Source organism: Pezoporus occidentalis, unplaced genomic scaffold (genome assembly GCF_034315485.1).
Source record: "Pezoporus occidentalis ecotype Australia unplaced genomic scaffold, CSIRO_AGI_Poc_V1 ctg274, whole genome shotgun sequence".
NCBI classification, from domain to species: Eukaryota; Metazoa; Chordata; class Aves; order Psittaciformes; family Psittacidae; genus Pezoporus; species Pezoporus occidentalis.
In genome coordinates, this window is record NW_026914653.1 from 279,826 (window position 1) to 306,417 (window position 26,592).

At 53.2% G+C, this 26,592-nt stretch overlaps 2 protein-coding genes across 9 annotated transcripts in view; one reads left to right on the forward strand and one right to left on the reverse strand.

The window, feature by feature from the left end:
* Positions 1-9,013, reverse strand: part of PPFIA4 (PTPRF interacting protein alpha 4) — a 53,223-nt gene extending 44,210 nt beyond the window's left edge. For 5 of the 6 annotated variants that reach the window (XM_062624887.1, XM_062624886.1, XM_062624885.1 and 2 more), the window contains exon 1: positions 8,914-9,013. The gene's annotated coding sequence lies outside the window, so the exon portion shown is untranslated. Of the gene's footprint in view, positions 1-5,748; positions 5,772-8,913 lie in introns of those variants that run through there. The other variant, XM_062624883.1, reaches the window with a different exon arrangement.
* A 3,848-nt stretch (positions 9,014-12,861) lies between these two features.
* Positions 12,862-25,504, forward strand: TMEM183A (transmembrane protein 183A). Of its 3 annotated transcripts, none has more exons than XM_062624904.1 (8): positions 12,862-13,024; positions 13,458-13,547; positions 15,918-16,073; positions 18,302-18,461; positions 19,544-19,724; positions 22,945-23,025; positions 23,647-23,802; positions 25,035-25,504. In XM_062624904.1, exons 1-8 carry the CDS (start codon positions 12,928-12,930, stop codon positions 25,218-25,220), a joined length of 1,107 nt encoding a protein of 368 aa, XP_062480888.1. In that variant the 5' UTR covers positions 12,862-12,927; the 3' UTR covers positions 25,221-25,504. The 3 variants fall into 3 exon arrangements, with proteins under 3 accessions (XP_062480888.1, XP_062480889.1, XP_062480891.1); XM_062624905.1 differs by having other exon boundaries at positions 18,305-18,461; XM_062624907.1 differs by lacking the exons at positions 12,862-13,024; positions 13,458-13,547 and adding an exon at positions 13,577-13,732.
* Positions 25,505-26,592: the final 1,088 nt, after the last annotated feature.

Below are 26,592 nucleotides of genomic sequence, written 5' to 3' on the forward strand. Positions count from 1 at the left end.
CTCTAGTGGAAGGTGTCCCTGCCCGTGGCAGGGGTTGGAGCTGGAGGAGCTTTTGGGTCCCTTCCAACCCAAACCAGGCTGAGGTTCTATGATTCTTTACAGAGATCCTCCTCCTGCTCTCCTGCCACCCCCAGGCCACATTGCTGCTGTAGCACATCTGCTCGGACTGCTTGAGGAGAGCAGCGTGGATGCCTCCTTGCTTCCTCAGGTACTTGCAGCGCCATCGGCACAAGCAGGAATCCAGCTGTCAGCATCCCAAGTGGAAAAGCAAACGGCGCAACCCTTCTGGCATCCCCATGAGCATCCCTCTGCGAGGGGACACCCACACCTCCATCCTCCCAGGGAGCTCCCCACCTCCAGAGGAGCTGAGCTGGAGCATCCGCAGGCAGAGCCCAAGCTGGGCAAGGCAAACACGGCCCCGGCTCTTCCCAGCTCCAGAGCTGCGAGGAGAGGAGGGTCTGGGCTGTGCCGGTGTCACGCAGCATTGCGGGCTCACAGCAAGAGGCAGCTCCATCCCGAGCTGCAGCCACGCTGGGAGCTGCTCTTGCTCTCCCAGCACGGCCACAAAACCCCTTCCCTGCTCCAGGACTGGTCCTTCCCAGCCCAGCCGGCATCTCCCGAGCAGCGGCAGGAGCTTTGCAGGCAAGGAGAGACGCGGATTCCCTGCAGCAGCCTCCCCTCTTGGCAGCTCTCCTTTGGCTTCCCCAGCCGCCCGTGAGCTGCATCTGCACAGAACATCCCTCTGAGCCCCACGGGCACAGACCCCAACGTGCAGAGCCCAGCCCCAGCTCTCCATGGAGGCAGACACACACACACACGTCCAGCCTTGCTTTGGCTCCACGTTCATGCACACGCGTGTCAAGGTACAGGGCAGCCCACGTGGAGCCAAGAGTCCCCAGGAAGGAGGAAGTCTGGGCACTGAGTGATGGAGGCCCTGCCACATCTTAGGTCTGAGTGCCCATGTGCTGGCTCTGCTCGATGGGACACTTGTCCCCCCACTGCGGGGCAGCGGCGGAGCCTCCCTGGCTTCTCCAGTGGTTGGATTTCCTCCTGCTTGCAGTGCGGAGAGGAGGAAACCAAGCGAGCAGAGTGGGCTCTGCGATGGTTTCTCACCTTTGCAGCCTCTAAAAAGAGACTTGTTTGTTTTCCCTCCAAGGCTGGGGAATAATCAGTGCTTGGCTTGACCCCACTGCAGCAGGGTGGAGGGATTCCAGGTACCAGCCAGCCCCAGCAGCCCTGTGTGCTTCAAGCCAGGGCTCACCCGCTGCTCCAGGCTGCATTTACAAACTCCCCCCCAGCACCATAAGGGTTCATTGCATGGAGATGGAGAGAGGAAAATCCAAATACCTTCAATGCAAAGCCTCCTAAAGAAATGCATCCATTTAGAGCATCACTCATGTTTTATAGCCTCAGCACCTCCCAGCCACACTTCAGTTTTCACATCCATCGCATCCAGCACCACTCCAAAAGCCTGCTTGCTTCTGCATCACACACCAGTCTACCCAGTGCCCTGTATACACTGAAAACACAGCACGCTCTCTGCATTCACCCATTAAAGAAAGACCCAGCTGCTCAGACCAAAGCAGTATTCCACATCCCAAACCCAGACATGGAAATGTAAATGATGTATTCCCTGCAAGGCGGATGGAATAGACACCCGGGACACACACACATGGAGGGTTACCAGGGATGGAGGCAGCACAGGGCGTTTGACAGCTCCTAGAGCATGCAGGTGTTTGGACACAAGAGCATCCCCATGGGTAACCTCCACTGTCTTCACTGCAGGGACAGCTCAGGGATGTGGAGGGTGATGGGCTGGATGGGATATTGGAAGTGCCTTTCCCATGCCCTGTGTGGATAATGCCAGCACACTCGGCCAGCCCATCACTGGGAAGGTCAGCAGCAACGATGGCATTTGCTTCGGTGGCTGTTGAGGGTCCATCTCTTTGGCGAAAGGATGAGTTTCGGGGGGTATTGTGCTCGATGCTACATCAGGGATGAGTTCCCCCTCCTGGAACGCCTCACAGCATGGGTAAGGGTCATAAATGTTCACTGAACCCAAAGGTCAACCCAGCCCCTACGTTCCTGACAGCCCCGGGCTGGGGAGCAGAATCTCACCCTTTGCAGCATAACAGACGTCCTGCACTGAGCCATGCAGCAACACTGAAGTAAAAAACGGTGGCTGTACAATAGCCAAGTCATTTGAGAATGAAAGAGCTGGTATTTTTAGGCAGCAGGAGCAGTGTGGGAGAGATCTCCAAGTGCAGACTGATGCCATTTGCTGCAGGGCACTTCCAATGAGATTTATTGACGACGTGCGATTTGAAAGCGACACCAGCGCTCGGGAAGAGCCACGCAGTGATCAGCAATGCTGGGGCTCAGTTCTGCTTCCTCTGAAGAGACAAAATCCCTTTGGATACACGGCAACACAAAGGACATGCAGCACGAAAGGCATTTCTGCTTGCAGAGATGCTGTGCCTGCCACCTCTAAAAATGGCCACCACGGAAGTCTTGGAACGGAACGGAATAGAAGCAGATGATGCAAAGGGGACAGAATGATCTTTGTTTTTCATATGGCAACCCCAAAGTGTTGGCAATAATCGAGGATTCCATCCAGGTTTTCATGCTGGGGAGGACGAAGGAGAAGTCTTCTCTCTCCATCAAACGCTACCTGCTCTCTGGGTGGCACATCTGAGCGTCAGACAGGTAACAGCAGCAAAGCACACCCTTTCTGGAGCTGGGCTTGAAGGAAAGACAGCTCAGATGAGGCGAGATCATAGAATCACAGACTAGTTTGGGTTGGAAGGGACCTTCAAAGCTCACCTAGTTCAATCCCCTGCAATGAGCAGAGACATCTTTAACTAGAGATGAGCCTTCTGGCTCCAGTTAAAACACTTAATGGGTTAAAAGGAGTTAAGCCACATTATTCTGCACATGGTGACTGGGGAGGCCAAGCCCCCAGAAGGGTTCAGGAGGTGCCTCTCCAAGGGATGCTGGCAGTGTCCTTACGACCTCGCTCCAGCCCCTGTGTCCCAGTGTGGCTCATGGCCACCTGCCTCCAGGTGCTGGCGAGGAGCGAGGGCAGCAGCGCTTAGCAGGCAGATGGGAATCTCCAGGACATCCACCCATCTGCTCTCCAGCACTGCCAGGTTTTCCGTGCAGCAAAGCAGCAGCCAACACGTTCGGTTTGCTCAACACCTCCACGGGTCCTTTAGGGGCTTGGGTTTGCAGCTCCTCTGCCCCCACAAAGCCTCCTGCAGCCCTCCCCAGCCTGCCTTAGCCCTAACACCCGGCTCCCTTTCACCATGCCCTGCCTGCCTCCTCGCTGCAGGAGACGTGGGGATCAGGTCCCACTCTGCCCGTGCCAGCAGTGCATCCATGGCTGGACATCGCTGCCACAGAAGCTTTGAGGGTGGCACAGGGACAGGATCTCTACTGCAACCAGTAGAGATGCAGCTGACAGCGATGCCATCCTCAGCCAGGGTGGGCAGCATGTTACTGGTACAGCGGAATGGCAAAGGCACCATCAGTGCCACCTCCCAGTGACGGCCACAGGAGCCCTGGTCAGAAACCAGTTGCAGCAACAGTAGGAAGCCCCATGGAAACAATCTGTCACACAGACAGCAGAGGAAAGCAGGATCTGGCTGTGCCACCCTCACATTTCATTCCCAACACCCATTCCCAAGAGAGGGGGAGCTCAGCTTCGCAGCGTGCCAGGGAAAGCAAACTCAGCAGCACCACAGCCACCTCATCCTGCAGAGAAACTGGCCATGACACCACAGCTTCCCGAGCCTTGGAACACTGCCCTGTACCCCCCAATCCCAGGTCTCACCCAGGGACACCCGCAGGCTGGCTGGCTGCTCCCTTGGATGGAGCAGGGATATCAAGGCACGGTGCTCTGCATCAGCCCAGAGATGCAGGGCTTGGGTCTCTCTCAAGGACATGAGGGCACAGAGCCCATATTCCCTGGCTGTTGGGCTCTGGCTTGGGCTGAGCTCCCCGAGCAGGTTCACAGGACAAAGGAGCCATCCAGGGGCTTTATGTGACTTTGCTCCCCAAACCGGGAATGTCATCTCACAACCTCGCCCGGAGGATTCACACTCGCACGCTATGTGGGACAGTTTGGGACCAGAATAACTTCCTCCCCTGGCTCATCAGCGTGTGAATACATCAGCCACAGCCAAAAATAACCTCTGGACCCTTCTGACTCCTTCCTGCAAACCAGTCTGGGGCGATGCTAGAAAGAGGCCAAGATGTGGTTAAGTACTGCTGCCAGGCACTGAATTACAGGGTGGATTTACCTGCGTTATTGAGGCTGTAAACTCTGCACGAGCCCATCTTTCCCCTCCCTGTCTGCAGCCCCTGGCACCATTAATTTCTGCCTGGAGAACAGGAGCAGGCACCAGCACCAAACCGATTTAATTCATGATGAAGAGCTTGGGCTCAGGTTTATGACACCTGTGCTAATGCCACAGCAAGGCTATAAACACCCTTCCTGATTTTGGAAGCCAGAAAGACCAGGCTTTGGCAGGAGAGGATGTGTGTGAGGATGCTCTGCACTAATGAAATGCCCAGACATTGAGTTTTGGGTTGGCAGTGGGGCCAAACATCCCCTTTTCCCCAGGCTTCGGCCATGCTCCTGCCTCTTGGCTATGGAGTCCCCCAGGGTCTCAGAGCATCCCATTTCTCCTGTCCCAGCACGAGTTGGATGAGGAACGATGCTGGCCAGGCAGGGAAAACCCATCTGTAATTCGGGAGAAAAGCTATTTCTATCAATAAAGGGTGGAAATGAGAGCGAGAAATCAATATGGCTGGTGGATGGGCAGTGATTTTGGGAGAGGGTCCCTCCCCCTGCTGTGCCATCCTGCCCTGGCGATGGATCCCATCCCTTTGGGAGGCTGCATGGAGCATCCAGGCAGGAAGAGCATCCTTCCCTGCTGCACAACAGTCGCAATGGATGCATGGGGGAAATGAGCTCTCATCCCCCACTTGTTTTCTGCTTTCTGGATGCAATTACAGGCAGCCACCCAGCCGGTACCTCCTCGTGCTTGCTAAAGCAGCATGGCACAAACTGAAACCCAGGAGCTGAAAAAAAAAACCCAATCTGCATTTCAGATCAATTCCAGCCCTGTCAGTCCTTGCAGGATTACACTGCTGGAGAGAGTGACACAGGAGCTCATTTAAAACACCAGGGGGGAGATTCAGGAAAGGAAAAGCAACTTGGAGGGCACAGAAGCAGGACCCTCCTGGCCAGTGACTCTTCATAGACTCATAGAACCCCAGCCTGGTTTGGGTTGGAAGGGACCTTAAAGCTCAGCACCCTCACAGGGAAGAGCTTCTGCCTAAGAGCTCAGCTCAGTCTCCCCTCTGGCAGGTTAAAGCCATTCCCCTTGGCCTGTCCCTACATCCCTTGTCCCAAGCCCCTCTCCAGCTTTCCTGCAGCCCCTTCAGGCACTGGAGCTGCTCTCAGGTCTCCCCTTCAGGAGCCTTCTCTTCTCCAGGCTGCCCCAGCCCAGCTCTCTCAGCCTGGCTCCAGAGCAGAGCTGCTCCAGCCCTCGCAGCATCTCCATGGCCTCCTCTGGCCTCTCTCCAACAGCTCCACATCCCTTTGGTGCTGCTGCCCCAGAGCTGGATCAGGACTGCAGGGGGCTCTCCCCAGAGCACAGCAGAGGGGCAGGGGGTGCAGCCCAGCACACGGGAGGGTTCTGGGCTGTGAGCACACACTTTTGGAGGAGGTTGGGCACCAACCATCAAGATACCTCCATCTTCCTGTTGCGGGATGGAAATCGCTGCCCCATGCACAGAAACCAGACGGAGATGAACACACGCATCATTCCTTGGGGCATCCCCACCTTGCAGCCTGAGCCGAGAGCTTTCCCACGTCCCCACATGGATTTTAACCTGCTTGACCACAGCACAAACTGCAGCAAAATCCACTTCTATCAGCACAACTTTTTTTAGCCAAGAGCCTTGAATCATTCCTTCACGACTGCTCCAGATGGGCCCAACGCAGACCTGTCCCCCAACGCTGCAGTTGTTCCATGTGATATTTTCCCTTCCTCCCTCCCAAATGCCAGCTCGTGTGAGCACACCCACATGCACCCACTTCCAAGCCTTTTGGCATCCTTTGCTCACAGAGGAGCCCCTTTAAGCACTGAGAACTCCCAAGCACATCCCTCAGGAGCCTGGTCAGGGCTTGGACCCACCTGCAGAGCCCATGGCAGAGCCCTCAGCCTTGCCCACACTTGGTGCATGGCATTTCACAGAAAGCATCTGTGAAGTGTGGGGTTGTTACTGCATTTAACACCTCTCTGTGAAGAAAGGCGGAAAATGGAGCCAACATCCTTCCCCTCCAGTTAATAGCCCAGAGATGAGACCTCCAGGCTCACTTCTGGGAGCCATCTGGGAAACCTCAGGCTCACCGAAGCATTCCTTAGGTGGAACTGTGAAATAAGGTTTGGAGGTTTACAGCAGCTTTCTGCTTGGCTGCAAAGCACGAAGTGGCACTGCCCAGGCAGAGGGCAGACTCATGGCAAAGTCCCTCCAGGTCCCCAGAGAGTGGAGACCTCCTGAAGCACTTCCAGCTGGGTCCTGGGTTTGGGTTGAGCTGTTTGAGGCTCCAGAGCTGCCTCCCCCAGTTTCAGTGCGAGCTCCCCCCGCCAACAGTGCCAGGCTCTTCCCCAGCACTGACTCATGGCCACAGTCTCCCCACCCAGCACACCAGGACCCCAGCACCTGCCCAGCTCACACTCACTCAGCCTCCTTCTCACACCACCATCCCCATCCCTCTCCCCTGCACCCCAGTGGGAGCTGCCCGACAGGGCCAGGCTTCAGCAATAAAAGGACCCTCAAAAGATAACAGGGAGGTTTTCAGGGTGGTTTTGACTCCCGGCACCTTCTGAGACAGTTGAGGCAGGCAGGAACCTGAATCCCAGCAGGTTCAATCCTCCAGCATCACTTCAACTGCTGGGGAGCACCGAGGCACGGCAAGAGCAAGACCCGTTCACCCTTGTCACAAAGCTTCACAGAGACAGACAAGTCATTTAATCCCCATGTGCCAAGCCACAGCTGAGCTGGCCACCCCAAAAAGGCAGATCCATCCATCAGTCCCACCACCAATGTCTCAGGAACCTGCCAGTTTAGAGGCTCCCCCCTTCCCTCCAGCCAGTGATACAGGTCCTGGACTTCTGGCCTGTCTCATGGAAAAGAGATGCAGGAGGAGCAAGCACTGCAGCTGGGAAGTCATCTATGGACCTGAGCACCTCTGGGTGCATGGGAATAGCACCAGTGACCTGTGTTGGTGGCTCCCATAAGGAAGCCCCCAGAGATCCATCCTGTTTCCCACCAGCAGTGCCCTGAGATGCAGGGAGCAGCAGATCATGGTGTCCCCAAGAGCACAGACACCTGAGACTGCTGGACCATCAGAGCTATGAAGACACCAACAATTCATCCTCTATAAAGCCCAGGAGCACCACAACCAAGAGACTCCCAAACCACGCCGGCATGTTCATCCAGGTACCGAACTCCAGCTCATACCTCGTGCTGGTGTCAACCTCACCAGCAGAACCTCAGCCCAGCATCCAAGCAGATGGTGGCAAACAAGCTTAAGTGAACACTTTGCCAAGCCTGACTTGGCCAAACCCAGGGCATCCCCAGAAGGTTTTACAGAGCTTTAACAAAACCCAGCTTCCTAAGCCAATTGCTGTTCTAATGATGCAATTTAGGGGATAAACAAGCCCTTCAAGGCTGGTTATTCCGGAGAAAATCATGGTGTCTGGAGGCAGCTTGCCACCACCGTGACGAGACAGCACCAGCAGAGGCTGGGAACCAGTGTGAGCCCAGCTGGAGCTAACCATGCTCCTCCATGCTCACTGAGCTGGTCCAGCCCCAAGCACTGTGGGCATCTGCCCAGTGCCAACATCCACATCCAGGCTGGAGCAGTTTGGTGAGCATCTGCCCAGTTCGGAGCTGGACCAGCGTAATGAGCATCTACCTGGTGCTGAGCTCTGGGCAGAACCAGCCCCGTGCGCAGCTGTGTAGTGAGCATCCATGCCCATGAGCTGCTCCAGGCTGGTGCTCGGGTGCCAGGCAGATGCTCCCCAGGGCTGATACAGCCCAGAGCTCAGCACTGGGTGGATGCTTCCAGGGAGGATGCTCCAGGGCTGGAGACAGCACTGAGGAAGGAGGATCTGGCGCTGGGAAATGAGGAGCAGAAGGCCAGGAGAAGGCCAGGCTAGGACCAATCTCACCAGGATGCCTGCCCTCCTCATCAGCACAGGGTGGAAGCTTTGTCGGGTGGAAGGGTGCAAAGGGGCAGCTTGGGACTACACTGTGGGGCTCCCAGGGGCAGAGTGCAGCTGGAAAACCATGGACACCCCCCTCCCGGGTTAAAGGCATCGCTTCCCCCCCACACCATGCAGCCTCCCGGGTGCAGATGTGCCCATCCCTTCGCCCCTCCTGCCTGCACACCCATGCGGTGGGGCAGCACATCCACCCGGCTCAGCCGCCACGGTGTGGGGCCAGTGGTTGCAACGGGATGCGCACCCCCCGGCTCAGCTGGGGAGCAGAGGACATCAATCCCCCCCAGCCCAGCTCACGGGTGAGGATGACACCCCCCAGCTCAGCCTCAACCCAGGGGAAAGGGGCACCCCCCTGCCTCCGACACCCCCTCCATGGGGTAACGAGCGGGGAGATAAAGCACCCCCGGACTGAGGCACCCTCCCGGCGGTGCAGAGCATCCCCACCGCGAGGCGAACAGGGAGCACAGCCGCACTGGTCCAGCATCCCGGGGGGGAGCAGAGCATCCCTGCGGTGGTGGGGGGGGGGAGAAGAAGGGCAGAGCCCTCCCGAGCCCGGCCCCATCGGACAGCGGGGGGGTGCTGAGCATCCCCGCCCGGCCCCGCCCGCACTCACCGGCCGCCGAAGTCGCTGGAAGCCGCCGCCGCGCCGCTGCCTCCCCGCGGCCCGCCCCGCCCCGCCCCGCCCACTGCGTCACCAGCCCGCCAGGCCACGCCCCCATGGCCACGCCCCGTGGGGTGAGCTGGGGGTCGGGGTTGGGGGGGGACAGGGCAGGAGAATGGGGGCAGGATCCCCCCTTAGCATCACAGAGTCGTCAAATCAATGGGGCTGGAAAAGCATTTCAGCTCGTCCGGTCCAACCTCTATACCAGCACTGCCAAGGCCACCACTGACCCACGGCACTGAGCGGGTGTGAGCACTTGTAGGGACGGTGACTGCAGCCCTGCCCTGGGCAGCCTGTTCCAATGCCTGAGCACCCTCTGGGGCAGGAATTGTTCCTCAGCCCCATCTAAACCTGCCCTGGGGCAGCTTGAGGCCGTTCCCTCTTGTCCCATCCCTTGTTCCTTGGGAGCAGAGCCCAGCCCCTCCTGGCTCCATCCTCCTCTCAGGCACTTGTAGGGAGCCATCAGGTCCCCCCTGAGCCTTCTCTTCTCCAGCCTGAACCCCCCAGGTCCCTCAGCCCTTCCCCATCACCCTTGTACTCCAGGCCCTGCACCAGCTCCATTCCCTTCTCTGGCCCCGCTCCAGCACCTCAATGTCTCTCCTGCAGTGAGGGGCCCAGAGCTGAACACAGGATTTGAGGTGCGGCCTCACCAGTGCCCAGCGCAGGGGCACAATCCCTGCCCTGGCCCTGCTGCCGCACTGGTGCTGATCCAGGCCAGGATGCTGGGGGCTTCCTGGCTGCCTGGGTGGACATGGATCTGAGTCTGCCTGGAGTTGGGAAAGACGAATGGCCCAATCCCAGCTTTCTCATCTTATTCCCAGTCTATGTCACCTTTTTGGCAACTACCCTAGGAACAGGGTCTCCAATTTTCTCTCTTCCTTGGTGGCTGGAGAGGAACCACAAGAACTGAACAGGAGTGAACATATGGGTTAAAACCTTAGCCTAACCCAGCATTATCAGGATATCCTTTGGGCTTCTGTAGCCCCCTGTGAGTAGGTCTGTTCAAGGGGTCCCTAGACAAGGGGAAGCAGACCCATGCTGTGGGGCAGCCAGATCCTGAGCATCCCTTTCCTCCTGAATGTGGGGATCCCACCATGTGGGGAGCAAAGGTGGGAGCAGGTAGAGTCCCAACCTCTGTCATGTCACTTCCATGCCCTGCCGAGGCCCAGCTCCGAGCCATGGGGGCACAAGAAGCATCACCCCTCCTGATTTCAGTGGTGGTGGATGCGTGAGGCTGGACCCTCACCCTTGGCTCCCTCTCTGGAAGAGCCTCTTCCTCCCTAAATTGGGATTTGAGGCAGAGGCTGTCCATGGACTGCACAGGGAGGCAGCATTAGCAGGTAAGCAAAGAATCTGGCCCCCTGAGCCCATGTGCTGCTGCTCCTACCTTCACACAGCATCAGCATCAGCCCCACTGGAGAAGCCCCACTGAACATCAGCCAGCCTGACACACAGAATCATAGAATCATAAGATCATAGAATGGTTTGGGTTGGAAAGGACCTTAAGATCACCCAGTTCCAACCCCCCTGCCATGGCCAGGGACACCTCGCACTAAACCATGGCACCCAAGGCTCTGTCCTGCCTGGCCTTGAACACTGCCAGGGATGGAGCATTCACAGCTTCTCTGGGCAACCCATTCCAGTGCTTCACCACCCTCACAGGAAAGAACTTCTTCCTTAGATCCAATCTAAACTTCCCCTGTTTCAGTTTGAACTCGTCACCCCTTGTCCTGTCACTCCAGTCCCTAATGAAGAGACCCTCCCCAGCATCCTTGTAGGTCCCCTTCAGACACTGGAAGCTGCTCCGAGGTCTCCACACAGCTTCTCTTCTCCAGGCTGAACAGCCCCAACTTCCTCAGCCTGTCTTCATACAGGAGCTGCTCCAGCCCCTGAGCACCCTCGTGGCCTCCTCTGGACTTGTTCCAACAGCTCCATGTCCTTTTTATGTTGAGGACACCAGAATTGCACACAATGCTCCAACTGAGGTCTGATGAGAGCAGTGTAGAGGGGCAGGATCCCCTCCCTGGACGTGCTGGTCACCCTCCTTTTGATGCAGCCCAGGATACATAGCTGCCTTCATGCTGCTTTTGGCACACCTTGGTAAAAACTCATCTGTTTTCCACGTGCCAGAGTTTTCCAAGCCAAGACAACCTCTGCTGTTTAAGAATAAGCCCGTGACACAGTTCTCAGATAACAATCATAACCCAAGGCAAACGTTTTCAAGTACCAAAGAGGTGGGTAAACCCCTCAGCACCAGGAGCTGGTTGTACTATCTGCCAATGCCCTTCATTCATACCAATTGTTTTCAAACCAGATGAATTAGAAACAGCATTTCTGTCAAGGAATGGCCTTTCCTGGCTGGCTTGATCAGAAGTCTTCTCAACCATCAGATATGTTCTTTGCTGATAAAAGGCTCTCAATGTATTTTATGAACTGCTGAAATAAATCCGGGCAGGAATGGAAGTTCTTTCTGCTGTCAGCTCCTGGCCATGCCTGGAAGCAGAAGAAACGTGGATTCCGCTGTACCCTGCGTGTTCCCTTGCTCCGGGGAGCACAAGAGCTGAAGCCACAGCCCTGGAAACATCTCACTGTGGCCCTGGCCTCCCAAGAGCCAACTCATCTCCTGTGGCCTTGCAGTAAAGGAGCACAGGCAGAACACCAGGGGCTGCTCAGTGCCTGTCAAGGCAGGGAGGGTGGGACAGGGCTTGTGCCAGATCCCCAAAGGCTATCCCAAAGGGAACTCCCCAGGATTGGCTGGGATTCCCAAGCAGCCACTGTGGAAATCCCAAAGGAAGGGAGCGGGATCACCCCCAGGATTGGCTGGGATTCCCAAGCAGCCACTGTGGAAATCCCAAAGGAAGAGAGCGGGATCACCCCCAGGATTGGCTGGGATTCCCAAGCAGCCACTGTGGAAATCCCAAAGGAAGGGAGCGGGATCACCCCCAGGATTGGCTGGGATTCCCAACCAGCAGCTGCTCCCAGTGGTGCCCAAATCCTTTCAGCACTGCACAAGCATTCGGAGGGACACAGGCCCCAGGATCACAGTCAGGCTCCGGGCTGCCATTCCTGCCTTGGACTCCCTTTATGGCTCCATTTGAAGTGAGGTGGCACCCAACAGAAACAGTCATGGCAGTCTACACCCAGTGACCCCACTGCTGCACCCACAGCCCACGTGTCACCCACCACAAGGGTGCGGGGTGGCTGCCGGCTCCATTCCTTCTCCTGGGGATGGTGGGGTTCAGCCAGGGGGGTGGTGGTGGTGGACACCCAGGGACCAGGGGGCAGCAGGAGGGGGCTCACGCACACACCAGCCCTGGGGAGTGCTCCCATGGGCTGGGGGTGCAAAGGGAGGCCTTACTGGGAGGACGGGGAAGGGCGATTACCTCAGAGGTCGTTGTTATGAGGAGTGCGGCCCCCATTACCCTCATTAGTGGGAGTACTGGGGAGCAGAGACCTTTGTACAGAGGCAGTGACCTCCGAGCCCTTCACTTCTGGGCAGTGCAAATCCCCCCAAGTGCCCTCTTTACTGGGAGGGAGCCATCTCCTTGTTACTGGGAGGACTGGGAAGGGTGGTTACCTCAGAGGCTGTTGTTACAGGGAGTGTGGCCCTCATTACCCTCATCACTGGGAGTACTGGGGAGCCACCTACCCCAGAGACCTTTGTATGAGGGCAGGGGGCAATTACCTCCGAGCCCTTCACTTCTGGGCAGTGCAAATGCAGAGGGAGCCATCTCCTTAGAGCCCCTTGTTACTGGGAGGACTGGGAGGGCTCAACCCCCTCCAGACCCCCGTTACTGGTCGGTCTGGGAGGGGAGGGCAGACACTAGGCCTGTGTACCCGCCCCCCCCTCCATGCCCAGCCGCCGTGACGTCATCGCGGCGCGCCGGCGCGCTGACGTCACGGCGTGTCGCGGGGCGGGCCGGGGTGGCGCTGTCCCCGCGGCCCCGCTGCGGCCCCGGGCGGGACATGGCCCCTCGCGGCCGGCCCGCCGCCGCCGCCATGCCCAAGAGGGGCGCCCGTAAGCGCCTCAAGTTCCGGGCCGACGATGTGTGCTCCGAGAGAGGTGAGAGCCCCGGCCTGAGGTAGAGCGCGGCTGGGCCGGGCCTGCAGGGAGCGGCGCCTGGGCTGGCCGGAAAGGAGGGGCTGGGCCTGTGGTGGGGCCTGAGGGCGAAGGGGCTTCACCCGAGGGGCTGACGGGCCTGTGGGGAGGGGGGGGAGATGAGGCCGGTGCAGCCGCCCCCCGGTTGGGGGGAGCCGGGCCCGCTCGGGGGTGTGAAGGGAGAGAGCTGCCCCTGGCCGGAGCTGGGGGGGGGAGGCGCTGTGGGGTTGAGGTGGGGGGAGAGGGAGCCCTGAGCTGAGCAGGATGGGGGGCTCCTGGCCTGCTCCTCTTTGCTGCGGTTCCTTCTGCTCCTGTGCCCCCCGTTGAGGGATGGCGGCTTTTAGCCCTTCTCTCCCCTCGCTGTAATCCCTAATCCTGCTGATGCCGTCTCCCGCAGTGACGGTGGCGGATTATGCGAACTCAGACCCGGCTGTCGTGAAGTCTGGACGGGTGAAGAAAGCCGTGGCCAACGCGGTGCAGCAGGAAGGTGAGTGTGTGCTGGGAGCCTGCCTTCCCCAGGCTGCTGCCCTGCGCTGCCAGCCTCGGTGGGATGGAGGAAACACCCCTTCTGTGGCCTGAGAGATTCCGTTTCATTCAGTGCCTGGGAATGAGTCTGCTCCTCTGCAGCATCAGGTGGTTGGGATTTTAGGCAGCAGGTTTTGCAGAAGGCTGGTAAGAATTGCTGAGTCTTTGTCAGTGCCTGCAATAGGCCTTTTCCCATTAACTATTGGGTGTTATCTCCTGCTTGGAGCAGAAATTAACATGATAGGAGGCTTTAGTACCTCCTATAAAACTGTCTCCAGTTTTATTAGCCGGTAAAAGTCCTCGCAGTGGGAACATGATAGTGCTGGCAAACCTATTCCCTCCCTGTGCTGCAGGGAGCTCTGCTGAGGGTGTTGCTGTTTCCTTGCTGAAGTGCATAAGCAAGGAGCTTCCTGGAAAGGTGTTGCAATATTTAGTTATCAGCTTCCTCTTCGGTTTTCAGCTGCTGGGAGAGTGCATTCTGACCTAATACACCCCGTTTGCTTGAGAAATGTTAATGTTTAGGCCTCCACTCTTAATGGAACTGGTCACACAGGCTGGAGGTGAATGCTGTGAGATTGACAGTGAAGACTGAGCCCTTCATCTAGGAAAACTCTTGTTATGTTGCTGAAATCTTTCACATTTAAACAAAATACACTCTTTGCATGAGTGACTGTCATGGGGGAAGCTGTATGGGGCAGTGTTGCTGGTTAATATCCTTTTTAGCTGCTACTTCTTAAGCTTTTAAGATGAGGGCACCTCCCTCTTGTTACCTCCTTTGTAGCAGAGTGGGGCTTCCCTCTCCTGTTCAGCCTTCTGTGTTCTCTCACCTTGCCTCAAAGTACTGTGCTTTGGCATCATACCTGCCAAACTCTTGTCTTTTCTTTCTCCCTGCCCCACTCTAAGTCCTTGCATCCAGCATCACCTGCTTTGTCCAGCTGAAGCCCTCTTCTGAAATCCTGCTCTGTTTCTGGCTCCTCTCCATGTTACCTGCCTGACTACAGGTCACAGCAGCTCCCTGCCCACCCCTTCCTCAGGTCTTTGCTGTGCAAAGTCGTTGGGGCTTTCCCCTCCTTATGTGGGATCCTCAGGATCACTCCTCCCCAGCCTGGGGCTGTGCTACAGCTTTATCTGGTGCAGTCCTGACGCATGCTACAGCCTTATCTGGTGCAGCACACTGGGACATGGGGACAGCAGCCTCTGCCCCGGCAGCTTCAGCCTTTGGCCTCACCTCCTGGCTCCAAGTAAACATGGTGCTGTGAGTGCCAGCAGGCAGGGAGCAAAGGCCAGGGGGAATCATCCTGTGCTTTTTCCTCCTCCCCATCCTAACCCCAACTGTGAGATGAACAGAGGTGCCTCTGCAAGATTACAGTGAAGTATGAATGGACTTGTGCTGTTCGACTCAGATGTTGATCTTTGCAGAGGATGAGGGTTTCTATTTCTAACCCTCTCTCAGAGTCTCTGTCAGTTGTTGTCCTCTCTTGCTTGGCTGTACTTGGTGTCATAACTTGTTGCTATTCCTGCAGCCATCTATTTCTCTCTCTTTTTGCCTGTAAAAGGTGATGTAGAGAGGGCATTGCTGTTTCACAGTGACGGATGCCTCTGGCATGAATGCATAAGGTTTAGAGAGTAACCTGTCTTTACTGCCTCACACATGGACTTCTCTACCTCAAGGAGCCCTGAGTTTACAGATCCTGTTAAAAATGACAGCAAGGATGTGTCTAAACATCTCCTCAACCCAAAACCAAACCAACTGACTCGACTTGCTGTTTTCCTTACTAGGCCAGAGTCTCCCTTCACTACATTCTAGGATAAGTGAAGCTCCTGCTTGCTTGGCACCCAGTTATATCATTAGTGGATTATGTGTCATTGGCCACAGGATCTCTTTATCCTGCTGAGAAGGGAGTGTATCTTTTCTGTGTTCACAGAATGATTACAGAGCAGGTGCTGGCTCTAGGTTGAGCATTGGCCATGCAGGGGAGCTCTGGTGTGCAGGGGAACCCATGAGCTCTGTAGAGAAAGAGCGTGTTGTTTCTATTTGGAATTGTAAACAGCTTCAGCTAAACCAGTGGGATCACCTGCATAATGTGCTGGTGCTCATCCTCATTCTTCACTCTTTAAAACAAGAAACTGAATAATGATGTTTCCAGTTCACTCAGTGGTGCTAATCTTTTGAGGTAAATCTTGGGCTTGGGATTTACCTGCTTGTATCACCCACCAGAAAGCTTTCATGCAGTTCTTAGCAGCAGCTGTGGCTCCCCTGAAGCACCTCCTGAATTTGGAGCACCGTCTCCTCTCTGCTGGTATACTCAGTGTGTGGTTCTTGTCATTCTAGTAAAATCCCTCTGTGGTTTGGAAGCTTCTTGTGTTCCTGCTGAGGAAGTGCTCTCCGTATCGGGAGAGTCTTGTGACAGCAGTGATGAAATGGATACGAAAGAGAGCATCAACGGGCGAGCTGCCTCTAGAAAAAAGAAGAGCAAAAGGCACAAAGGTAGGGTTGTACTGTCACCAGCCTCTCCTGAGGGCTCTGCAGGGGCTGCTGCTGTGGCTTCTGCCTATGTCATGTTAATATTTGCAATTACAGGCTATTCACGGGGCTCTTTGAGGCGTTTTGTAACTTGTCTGTGCATAAAGAAATGAAATGCCAAGGGTTAAATCAGTTGAATCTGCTGGGCCTCCTCAGAGGTGTTGCCTTTTTGCAAAGGCAGAGCTTTGGCTGTGAAATCAAAGCCTGAGAGCTCCTTCCTTTCAGTAAACCTCTCTGAGCCTTGGAAAACAAATGCTGCTCTTGAAATAGTTGTGAAACTACCACTGGACAGGTTCTTCTCTCATTGAGCTTGTAGGTGAGAGCATGTTTGCTTTGGGGAAGAAACTGCTGCTGTCCATGATGCATTGGCTGGCAGAACACAGGCTCTGTCATTAAGGTGTTTCCTTTGTGGTTTGTTACAAATGAGTGTAGAGGGCTTTTTTTCCAGCAAGCAAGTGAACTTGGCCCTAGTGGCATTGTGGTAAGGTGATGCCAGGGAGCTGTAGCCTTCAGCACTTTGTGCAGCTCTAGAAAGCAATTTGCATTGCAGTGGAAGCAATGGACTGTTCAGCTCCACTGTGGAGTGAGCTTGCAGGAGTTTTGAAGGAAGGTTACTTCCAGGTTGAGAAACCAAGTTTGACTTGGTTTCTTGAGCTTAAGAATAGCTTTAACTTTCTTAATGCTGATACTGATTTATGTAACACATTGCCATCTGTCAGGGACTGCAGGTGCACAGCACTCCTCTGGGATAGGAGTTTAATCTGTTTTATTAAGACATGCTTCAGAATTCTGGGAAAATAAGGAGTGGCTGGAGTTATGGGAGTTAGCTGTCTGGAAGGACAGGATTCAGGTCTGTCCCAACCTTGGCTTAGTTCTGCTGTGTGTTTAGGGAAGGAACAAACCAGTAAGAGACCAGGGATGCTTCTGGCTGCACTCTGCAGTTCCGCAGTTGTAGTTTGATGGCTTCTTGAGTAAGATGAAACAGCAAAGTGGATGTGACAGCCCATTGTGGGTGTGCCTGCCATAAATCCAGGGTGGTGCAGGGAAGAGATTACATGCAGAGCTTACTTTGGCAATTATCACATGGGACTAAAGTACTGCCCTTTGCTATTAGCCTGCTGCCTCAGGATTAGGTCTGGCACCCTCAAGTTCTTAAACACCTTCTTTATGCCACCTATTCACAAACTTTGAAGTTTTTCTGTTAGCACCATAAGCAGGTTATATGTTGTCTTAATGTTCTTAATGCTCAGTATTGTTTAGTTAGTTATGCTCTTTACAGGTATTTTTGGAGGACTGTCTGTGGCAAAAGGTGTGTTAAACCCACTGCAGGAATGAAGGTGTTTCTGTGCCTTCAGTTCTGGTTGATCAGTTCTGACACCTCTGGGAGGAAGAATGGGCCATTCCCTTCCAAGAAGCTTTAATGAAATCAGACTTAAGAGAAGCAGCTGATCAGCCAGTTGCAGAGAGTTGTTTGCTCTCCCTGGCAGAGCTTCTATCAAAATACTGTGACCATTTGAACAAAGACCTGACAAGCTTGGCAATGTCTAATGTTCAGGGACTTCTAGTGCAAAGCATTTTTTGCTGACCTGTTAAATGAGCTTTCATGAAGTTGAAGTTAAATGACCTGATAAATGGGTTTTGATAAAAACCCATGAGCTTGGCCCTGCTTTACATAAAGCTGCCTCTGTATTTGCCATCAATTTTTATTTCTTCACTTCAGTGTTATTTTTCAGCTGTGAAAGTGTCAGGCATTGAAATAGGGTCCAAAAAGGCTGTGGGGTTTCCATCCTTGGATACAGTCAGAACTGGATGGGATGGGATCCTGACCAAAAGGATCTCATCCAGCCTGCTTTGGGCTGGGCTGTTTGGACTAGAGACCTCCAGAGGACCTTTCAGCCTGCATTACTCTTTGAATCTGCCATTTATCATACTTGTGCAGACAGTGTGGCAGGGATAAATGATGGCGTCTATCCAGCAAAGGGCAAGCGTAATGGTTGTGTGGATGGGCAAGGGCATGCTGATGAAAACCAGTAGCAGTGGTAATGAAGTTGTATTAGCCTGGGTGTGTTTGACCCTATGTCTATACATATTTCAGCTGCTTACCCTGTGCTACCAGTAGTAAAGTACATGCTTCTAGATAAGACTTGATAAAGAGGTCACTTACTACGCTAACATACCTTCATTGCCTTTAGAAGATCCTGATGGGGGTGGTGGAGAAGAATACCCCATTGATATCTGGCTGCTGTTGGCTTCCTACATTCGCCCTGAGGACATTGTCCGCTTCTCTTTGATTTGCAAGAAAGCCTGGACTGTTACTTGCACTGCTGCCTTTTGGACCAGGCTCTACAGAAGGTGAGATTCTAAAGACTATAGGAGGCTTCAGCAGTGACTAGCTCTGTGGTGCTGTAAATAAGGAAATAATTCCCTCTTGGCTAGTGTCCTAGAATGTTTGCTTATTGATATAGTGATGGGGGCCTCATCTGGCAAGGGGTTGTGGTATATTGCATCTGCTTTATATCTGGAGATAGATCTGTGTGACATATTCCTGTATATAATCTCTTAAGTATGATGTGTTTTCCTGCTTGCCATGGCCTACTTGGTTCGGTTTGTAACAGTGTGCTTTGGCTGTAAAGCACTCAAAGTGCTTACAGTAGAGTCAGTGCCGTTACCTTGCTGAGAGACATCACTGATGGAAAGCTTGCCCTGCCTCAAGCTTTGACCATGGCCACCTTCCTGTAATTAGAGTGGCCTGAGAAGGAGCTAAGGCATTTTGGAGCTGTCTCAGTGGCAGAAATAAAAGTAAATAAATAGATAAATTAAAAGGAAAGCAAAGAGAAAGACTTGAACCAAATCCTCTGTCCTGGTGCACAACACTGGTGACTTTCTTTCAGGACAGAACATTTGCTTTACGTTTCTCTGTCTGTTGTCCATGAGGAGCAGGCAGGTGGAGTGGGGATCAAATAGCAGCCATAGTCATCCTCACCCCTGTTTTTTAGTGTGAAGTTCCCTCGCAAAGGCTCCTTTGGCAGTGGATCAAGGAATGACCCTCAAGCACAGGCAGTTGTCTGCAGGGATGCAGTTGCACTCTGCTAAAGTGAGTCCTTGAGAGCCTGCAGGAATCTGCAGGTCTTTGTGCATCCTGCAGCTAAAACACCATCTGGGCTCTCTGGACAAACTGTCTGCAAGGAATTACTGGGGAATTGTAGGATGATATCTGTGTATACCTCTCTGATATGGGTGAAGCCTTTAAGACTGTCATGCGATTTCACGTAGAGCAGTGCAGCATGCTTGAAGCACTCAGAGCTGACCAGAGGTCCTCTGATCAATCAGATATTCAGTTTTCTCTCCACGTGCATCCCTTTCCTAGCTCTCCTCTGCACATCTCTGCCATTGTAACCCTTCAGCATGGGCTGGGTTTGTTGTTGGCTTTTCAGGCACTACAGTCTGGACGCATACCTGCCCCTGCGCCTGCGCCCGGAGTCTATGGAGAAGCTGCACTGCCTCCGAGCGTGTGTCATCCGGTCGCTGTACCACATGTACGAGCCTTTTGCAGCTCGAGTCTCCAGGAATCCAGCTATTCCAGACAGTACTCCCAGCACTTTAAAAAATTCCAGAGTAAGTGGAACCACTGAGGAAGTTGGGTATGTCTGAGAGGTTGCTCTTTCTGGGTTTTTTTCGTTCCCTTTCTAGAATTAAAATGGACCATGTTTAGATGGTGCCAGTGAAACTTGGCCGTGGGATGACTTCCAACTCTGAATAGTCATTTTAAAAAGTACACTGGTTACTTGTAGAGCTGCTACTGCAGAGGTTTCTGGTTACACTTCTGGGTAACTTCCACTTTAATTCCTACCACATCTTTATACCAGCAAAAAGGCACTTGCTGACTGAATGCCAGAACTGCTAGGGTTATTTGCAGCTCTCTCCTCCCCTGTTGCAAATTTGTTGCTGAAAGGAGGTTGTAGTAGGATCAGCTTTTATATCTTCTGCTTTATTCTGACACTGTCTGCCAGAATACATCTTTTCTCCAAGCAGGCATCTGGAGAGATGAGAAGTGCCACTGATAGCCTCTTAAAGGGCATCCTTTCGTACCGCGCTCCTGTAGGTCATCCATCGGCTCGGGGTCTGGGCAAGGAGGGCAGTGAGGTTGTGAGCATGGCAAGTGTCTGCTTTGGGACTGGGGCTGCAGTTGTGTTGGGCTGGTGTGGGCAGGCAATTCCCTTTGCTATCCCAGCTTGGAGCACTTGCATATCTATTCCTCTTTAATTGCTGTAGACCATTAACTCTGAAATGCCTCTGTGTCTCTTGTTTGGGTTTAACTTGCAACTGGCTGATACTCTGTGAGCAGCTTAAGCAGCAATGTGAATCCTTCACCCTCCAAATCCAAAATCAGAAGCTTGTTGAAGGAGGTTTTGGGGGCCAAACTGAGGTAGTTTTGATTCAAGAGCTGGACTTCTTTTCCATGCTAAATAGAGCAACCTCATCGATCTGTATGTGACATCCCTCCTTTCTTCCCTCCTCTCCTGGTGGATACTGGAAACAACTGTCACATGGCTCCGGGTGCATCCAGCAGTCCCACAAGCAGGTGGTGCTGCAGAGCAGCAGAACAGCGCACACTTCTACGTGCAGTCTTATCTCTGCATCCAGAGCTCTTCATTCTCATCCCGAACCTCCGCTTTGGGTATCCTATCTCTTGAAAACCAAAAAGCAAAACATTTCTAGGAAATGCCAACTTAACCTTAATCCTCCTGGGTCTGACTTCCCACCACTGCTGGAGCTTGTGGCGTGGCTGTAGGAAACCATGAAATGGTGCTGGCAGGGTCAGCATTTTGGAAGCATTCACGTTGACATCATAACGGCTTTGGTGCCCACTGCTAGTGCTTCTACTGTACTAACGGTGTGAGGAAGGTCCTTCGGGTGCAGTCCTTTATTATGCAGCTTGTAAAAAAGGAAATTAAATGGTGACAAGGCTTGTTTGACCTAACCCCTTGGAGCAGAAACGTGAGCCTGGTCTTGCTGCACTACTCCACTGCAAGACTCCGAGCTCCACCTGTGTTACCGTGCACAGAAATGCCTGGGCATGGCGGGTACGGAGGAGGAGCTGCCATTGCCTCCTCCCCACGTTCTGGCTTTCATGGGCTTTGGTTCTACCTTTATGGGTCGTTGAAACTAATGGCAGATGCCTACAGAAAGTGCATGTGGCAAGAGGAGCCCCCAGCCCCGGGTGTTACCAACTCCAGCTTTTCCTCTTTAATTTCCTTTTTTCTTTCCCTAGCCTAGCTTGTGTGGGACACTGGAGCTGTTATGGTGTCAGCAGAAGTGTTTGCCCTTTAAAGAGACCCCCATTATTTTTGGCGGAGCGGCAGCCGCACGGCGCGTCTGAAGGGCAGGACGGCTGACGCGGGGACGACATCCTCTGCCCCTTAGGAGGTACTGACCATTTTGTGCTTCACTACTTGCCATGACCAAACAAGTTGCTAGAGCAGGCTGTCTCTGCAGGTGCACCACAAATGCTGCTGCCGGTGGAGTTGAACTCAGCAGCATCTGCTGCTCACCTCAGTAACTCTCAGTTACTGGAGAACCTTTCTGTCAGTAACCTCCCGGGTGGAGGCTACCTGATACATGTTCCTGAGCTTGACTCCACGTAGCTGCTTTGTTCACCTCATGAGGATAGTTGAGGTAAAGGTTCTTTAAGGACTCTCGTTTATGGACATGACTCAGAGTTGAAGTAAAGGCTCTCTTGTCACCCCTAGGCTCTAGTTACAGAGGCCCCGTGGTGGAGGTTGGCTCTGGCTTTGTTTCGTTTGGGGTCACGCAATCCTGGAATGAAATGAAATGTGTGCTTCGCCCTGCAGTGCAGTCAGACCGTCTCTTGGAGTGGGAGAGACAGTGAATGGGTCATGTGGAGTTGTCTTTACCCATATTAGTCTTCCTTTTCCTGCTGACACTGTTCAGAGATAAGACCAGCTGTGGCGGGCTGGCATCTGTGGTGTGGAAACACTTGCAGTGATGGCTGCACCGATGTGCCAGATTCTTTTCTTGGCTGTTGAAGGCTACTTGCTTCTACTCACTGGTAGACAGGGAATTTCCCTCCTACTCAGTTTAATACAGGAGCTCTGCTGAGACTCCTCTAGAGCGAGTGCTGCATGCTGGGATGGAGCCTGTGGACCACACGGAGGTAACTGGATTAGGTTGGAGGACTCCTGGTGTGTGAGTGCTGGCTAGCTCTGATGCTGTTTGAGGCCCTTTCCTCATCTGCTTTTAAGAAGGGACAGGAGGTTGATCAGCCCATGTTATCCTGGAGGTGGTTTTTATACTGTGAAGTCTGACCATCAGTGCCTAGTGATGCCAAGACCTTCTTTTGACACCACAGTGACTTAGGAACTTTATCATCTGTCACCTCATAGCTTGTGTACTGGAATTTGTATTTCCCTCCGGATCCTCTCCTTTCGATCCTTACTCTGTTTTCAGTTGTTCCTCACTTCAGTCCTGCCTGGCGTCCAGTTTAGTGGCAGTTCCTGGTGGTTGGGTAAAGTGGGTGAATCTGTTCTGCTCATCTCTGCCTTAGGAAAGGGGCAAAATGTGCGCTGGGGTTTTTTGTTTAGCACGTCAGTGCTCCTTGTTGTATCATCCAGCTGCATGACGAGTTGGCCAACTCGGAACTGGGAGTCCTGAGCTGCTGAGTGTGTTCTTTGAACATAATTCATTTGAATAAATGGTTCCTAACTGCTCCTGTGTAACTGTGTTTGTCAGTGGAAGCCTTTCTGCTCTGCTAAAACTTCCTTAAAGTGGTGCCTCAAGGTTCCTCAGTTTTGTATTTCTTTTCTTTCCACCTCAGTGTCTGCTTTTCTGGTGCAAAAAGATTGAAGGGAACAGACAAGAAGCAATGTGGGAATTCAACTTCAAGTTCAAAAAGCAGGTATGGAAGAAGAACCAGAATGGCTGTGAGTTGGTTTTGAAGCAGAAAGGAATTTTCTGGGTGGTAGAAAGGAAGGTGGAAACTTGTTATGTGCTCAGACACCAAATGGAAACTGACTCCCCTGGTAAATTAAAGCATGTTTTGAACTACCCTCAGTTTTCAAGCTGTATTTAGAATCTTAACTTTGCTATCCTTCTTTCACTTTAAGATGTGCATCATTTGTTATCCCAAATAATCTAGTCTTTGGGTCATTGATTATTACCCAAACCCAAAGACCGTTTGACTTCATTGCTCAAAATATAGACCAAAATCTGAACCATCTGGTTTTCCCATTGGAAAGATTGCCCAGAGAAGTGAAGAAATCCAACACTGCCCATGAAAATCTCCAGCTCCTGGGAGGAGCAAATACTTTCAGGCAACCTTGGGAATTCTGCAGCTTTCCCCTCTAAAGAAATGGTCCTGCAAATGAGATTGCCTGTCCTGAGTGATGGTGTTTTGTTGTTTAAGTCAAGCTCTGCCCCAGGGTATGGGAATGCACTGGGAACCTGTTAGCATGGGTGAGAGGCAGCCAAACTCTCGTCATAGCATCCTGCTTCACTAAATAAGTCTCTTTCTTTCAAGTCTCCCAGATTTAAGAGCAAGTGTTGCAAAGGTCTCCAGCCACCCATTCAGTATGAAGAAGTCCATACAAATCCAGATCAGGATTGCTGTCTACTGCAGATCACCACCTTCAACTTCATATTCGTGCCAATAGTCATGGGTATGACGTTTACCTTGGTAAGTGTTGGAGAAGGCTGCTCTGCAGACTTCGCAGGTGTAAGGAGATGCAGAGGACTCCTCGTTAGTGGTGTGTAAATGACGCTGGTGCATCAGTAAACCAGTTCTGGGAATCTTAATAATGAGAGGAAATGCTGAGGATCTCCTCATTTGAGCTTCTGCATTTCTGTCAGCTCTTCCCTATTTGGTGCAGCAGATAGAGATGATGTAGAGAATGAGCTGTAGTTGTGCAGCATCTGGGGGCAGGGTAGCTGCTAGTACTCCAGCAGGGTATGAGAGGAAGGGATGCAGGAGAAGAGGTCTTCCTTCCTCAAGAAAATACCACCTTACCTTATGGAGTAAAATCTGAGTGCAAAACCCTGTATGGCCAGACTCTTCCCATGTGTATATAGACTCACAGAATGATTCACAGACTGATTTGGGTTGGAAGGGACCTTAAAGCTCCTCCAGCTCCAACCCCTGCCACGGGCAGGGACCCCTTCCACTAGAGCAGCTTGCTCCAAGCCCCTGTGTCCAACCTGGCCTTCAACATTGCCAGGGATGGGGCAGCCACAGCTTCTCTGGGCACCCTGTGCCAGTGCCTCAGCACCCTCACAGGGAAGAGCTTCTGCCTAAGAGCTCATCTCAGTCTCCCCTCTGGCAGGTTAAAGCCATTCCCCTTGGCCTGTCCCTACATCCCTTGTCCCAAGCCCCTCTCCAGCTTTCCTGCAGCCCCTTTAGGCACTGGAGCTGCTCTCAGGTCTCCCCTTCAGGAGCCTTCTCTTGTCCAGGCTGCCCCAGCCCAGCTCTCTCAGCCTGGCTCCAGAGCAGAGCTGCTCCAGCCCTCGCAGCATCTTTGTGGCCTCCTGGCCTCGCTCCAACAGCTCCACGTCCCTCTGGTGCTGCTGCCCCAGAGCTGGATCAGGACTGCAGGGGGAGGTTCTCCCCAGAGCACAGCAGAGGGGGTGAATCCCTTCCCTTCCCTGCCCTGCTGCTTACACTCTGAGGGTGCAGCCCAGTCATGGTGAGCTTCTCATTGACCCAACACCCCTGTCAGGGACTAAGAGCAGGGCAGTGATTTCCAGATTTCTCTGTCAGCCACTTGCTTCCAGTTCACTTCTGGTAGTGGTCATATTTGGAGTTGCCAGCCAGAGAGAACTGGTTTGAATCCAGTGCTGTTGATTCAGAGCCTACTGTGAAGAACTCCATCTCTTTCATCTCCTGAGGCACCTCCTGCTCTCTTTTTCTTGCAGTTCACCATCAACGTGAGCACAGACATGAGGCATCATCGCGTGCGCCTGGTGTTCCAGGACGCTCCGGTTCGCAACGGCAGGAAGCCGCGCCTGGAGCAGGGAGTGCAGGTTGTGCTGGACCCCGTGCACAGCGTGCGGCTCCTGGATTGGTGGCACCCACAGTACCCCTTCTCTCCAAAAGCTTAGTGCTCCCTGGGCCTCAGAGCCGGCGGGTGCCTCCCTCTCAACAGGCTGAAGAGTATGTCAAGGAAGCAGGAAATCCTTTTTATTTCTTAAATAAATTCTGCAGTCTTCTTGCAAGTGGTTGAAGCAGCTGCGCTGGTCTGTATGTATAGAACTTCTGGTCAGTGATGGGCAGAGCTGAGTGTAAAGCAGAAACTCTTTGTAAACACACTTTTATGTAAAATTCCAATTTTATGATTTGAAAGGCGCTCCCTGGAACTGTTCATTTAAAATCCTTTTGGTGCTAATGGCCGTGGTCCTGTTTTCTGTTGTTTGGGAAGAAACAGGAGGTTTTTGCTTTCCAGCTTGAATACGACCAGAAATGATGTGCAAAGCAAACCCAGGTTGGTTTTCCTGCAGCAGGATGGTGTTCCAACACAGCATGGTCTCTGGGTGCCTGGAAGCAGCAGGGATCCAGTAATTCATAGTCCAGCAGATCTGAGTTTAAGGAAAGAATAAATGATCAGACAAAGGACTTCTTTCAAGGAGGAGATGTAAGGCAAAAGTCTTACTTGCATGTAAAGGTACTCCCAGGGGCTCACACTGCTGCTTCCTCTTTGAGAAGATCTAAAGCTTTAACCCCAGAAGGTGCTTTTCAGAGAAGATAAACCGAGGGAGGGAGAGGAGATGGAGGGGAGAAATGAAACTGCAGCAGTGATGAAGGACTCTTGTCTTTCCTGAGAGCAGGCTGGAGGTGTAGTTGAGGGGGGTGCACATCCTGCTGCTGCAGATGGGGTCTTATGGAGGAGCAGTGGCAGGCAGAGGACGAAGCGCAGTGTGCATGAGCCACAGAAGCAATAGGAACCCTGGGCTGGGATTTGCTGCCTGCTCATCACTAGCTCCTCAGTCCTGCTCCTCATCAGATGTTGCCTCAAGCAGGAGTCACTGAGTGGTTTCCCATGTATGTTTAGTGATGCTTCTGGAAGGAGGGAGTTCTCCATCCCAGTTTGAAGTTAGCATACAAATACCCCATGATTCTGCATAGATGCCCATGAGGAGTTCCTTCCACGTGTCTCTGCCACTCTGTAAGTCACCAGCTGAGGACCCAAACTTGGATCTACATTCAAGGCTCTGGCATGTTGACTTCAAACATACTTGGGAAAACTCTGCCCTCACTTCCCCTTTTCACTGCTGCTGAACTTGTGTTGGTGCCGCCAGGGAAGGTTTTGGAACAAGATTAGTTGAAGTAGAGATAAGGGCAATAAAAGTGTGCTGTGACTCTGATAACAAAGCTGGTTCCCATGATAGCAAGAGCCTGGCCTGAGCTGTGCTTGCCTTTGTGGTACAGGAGAGGAAGGGCAGCAGGTTAGTGCTGGAGCTGCGTGGAGGCTGCAGC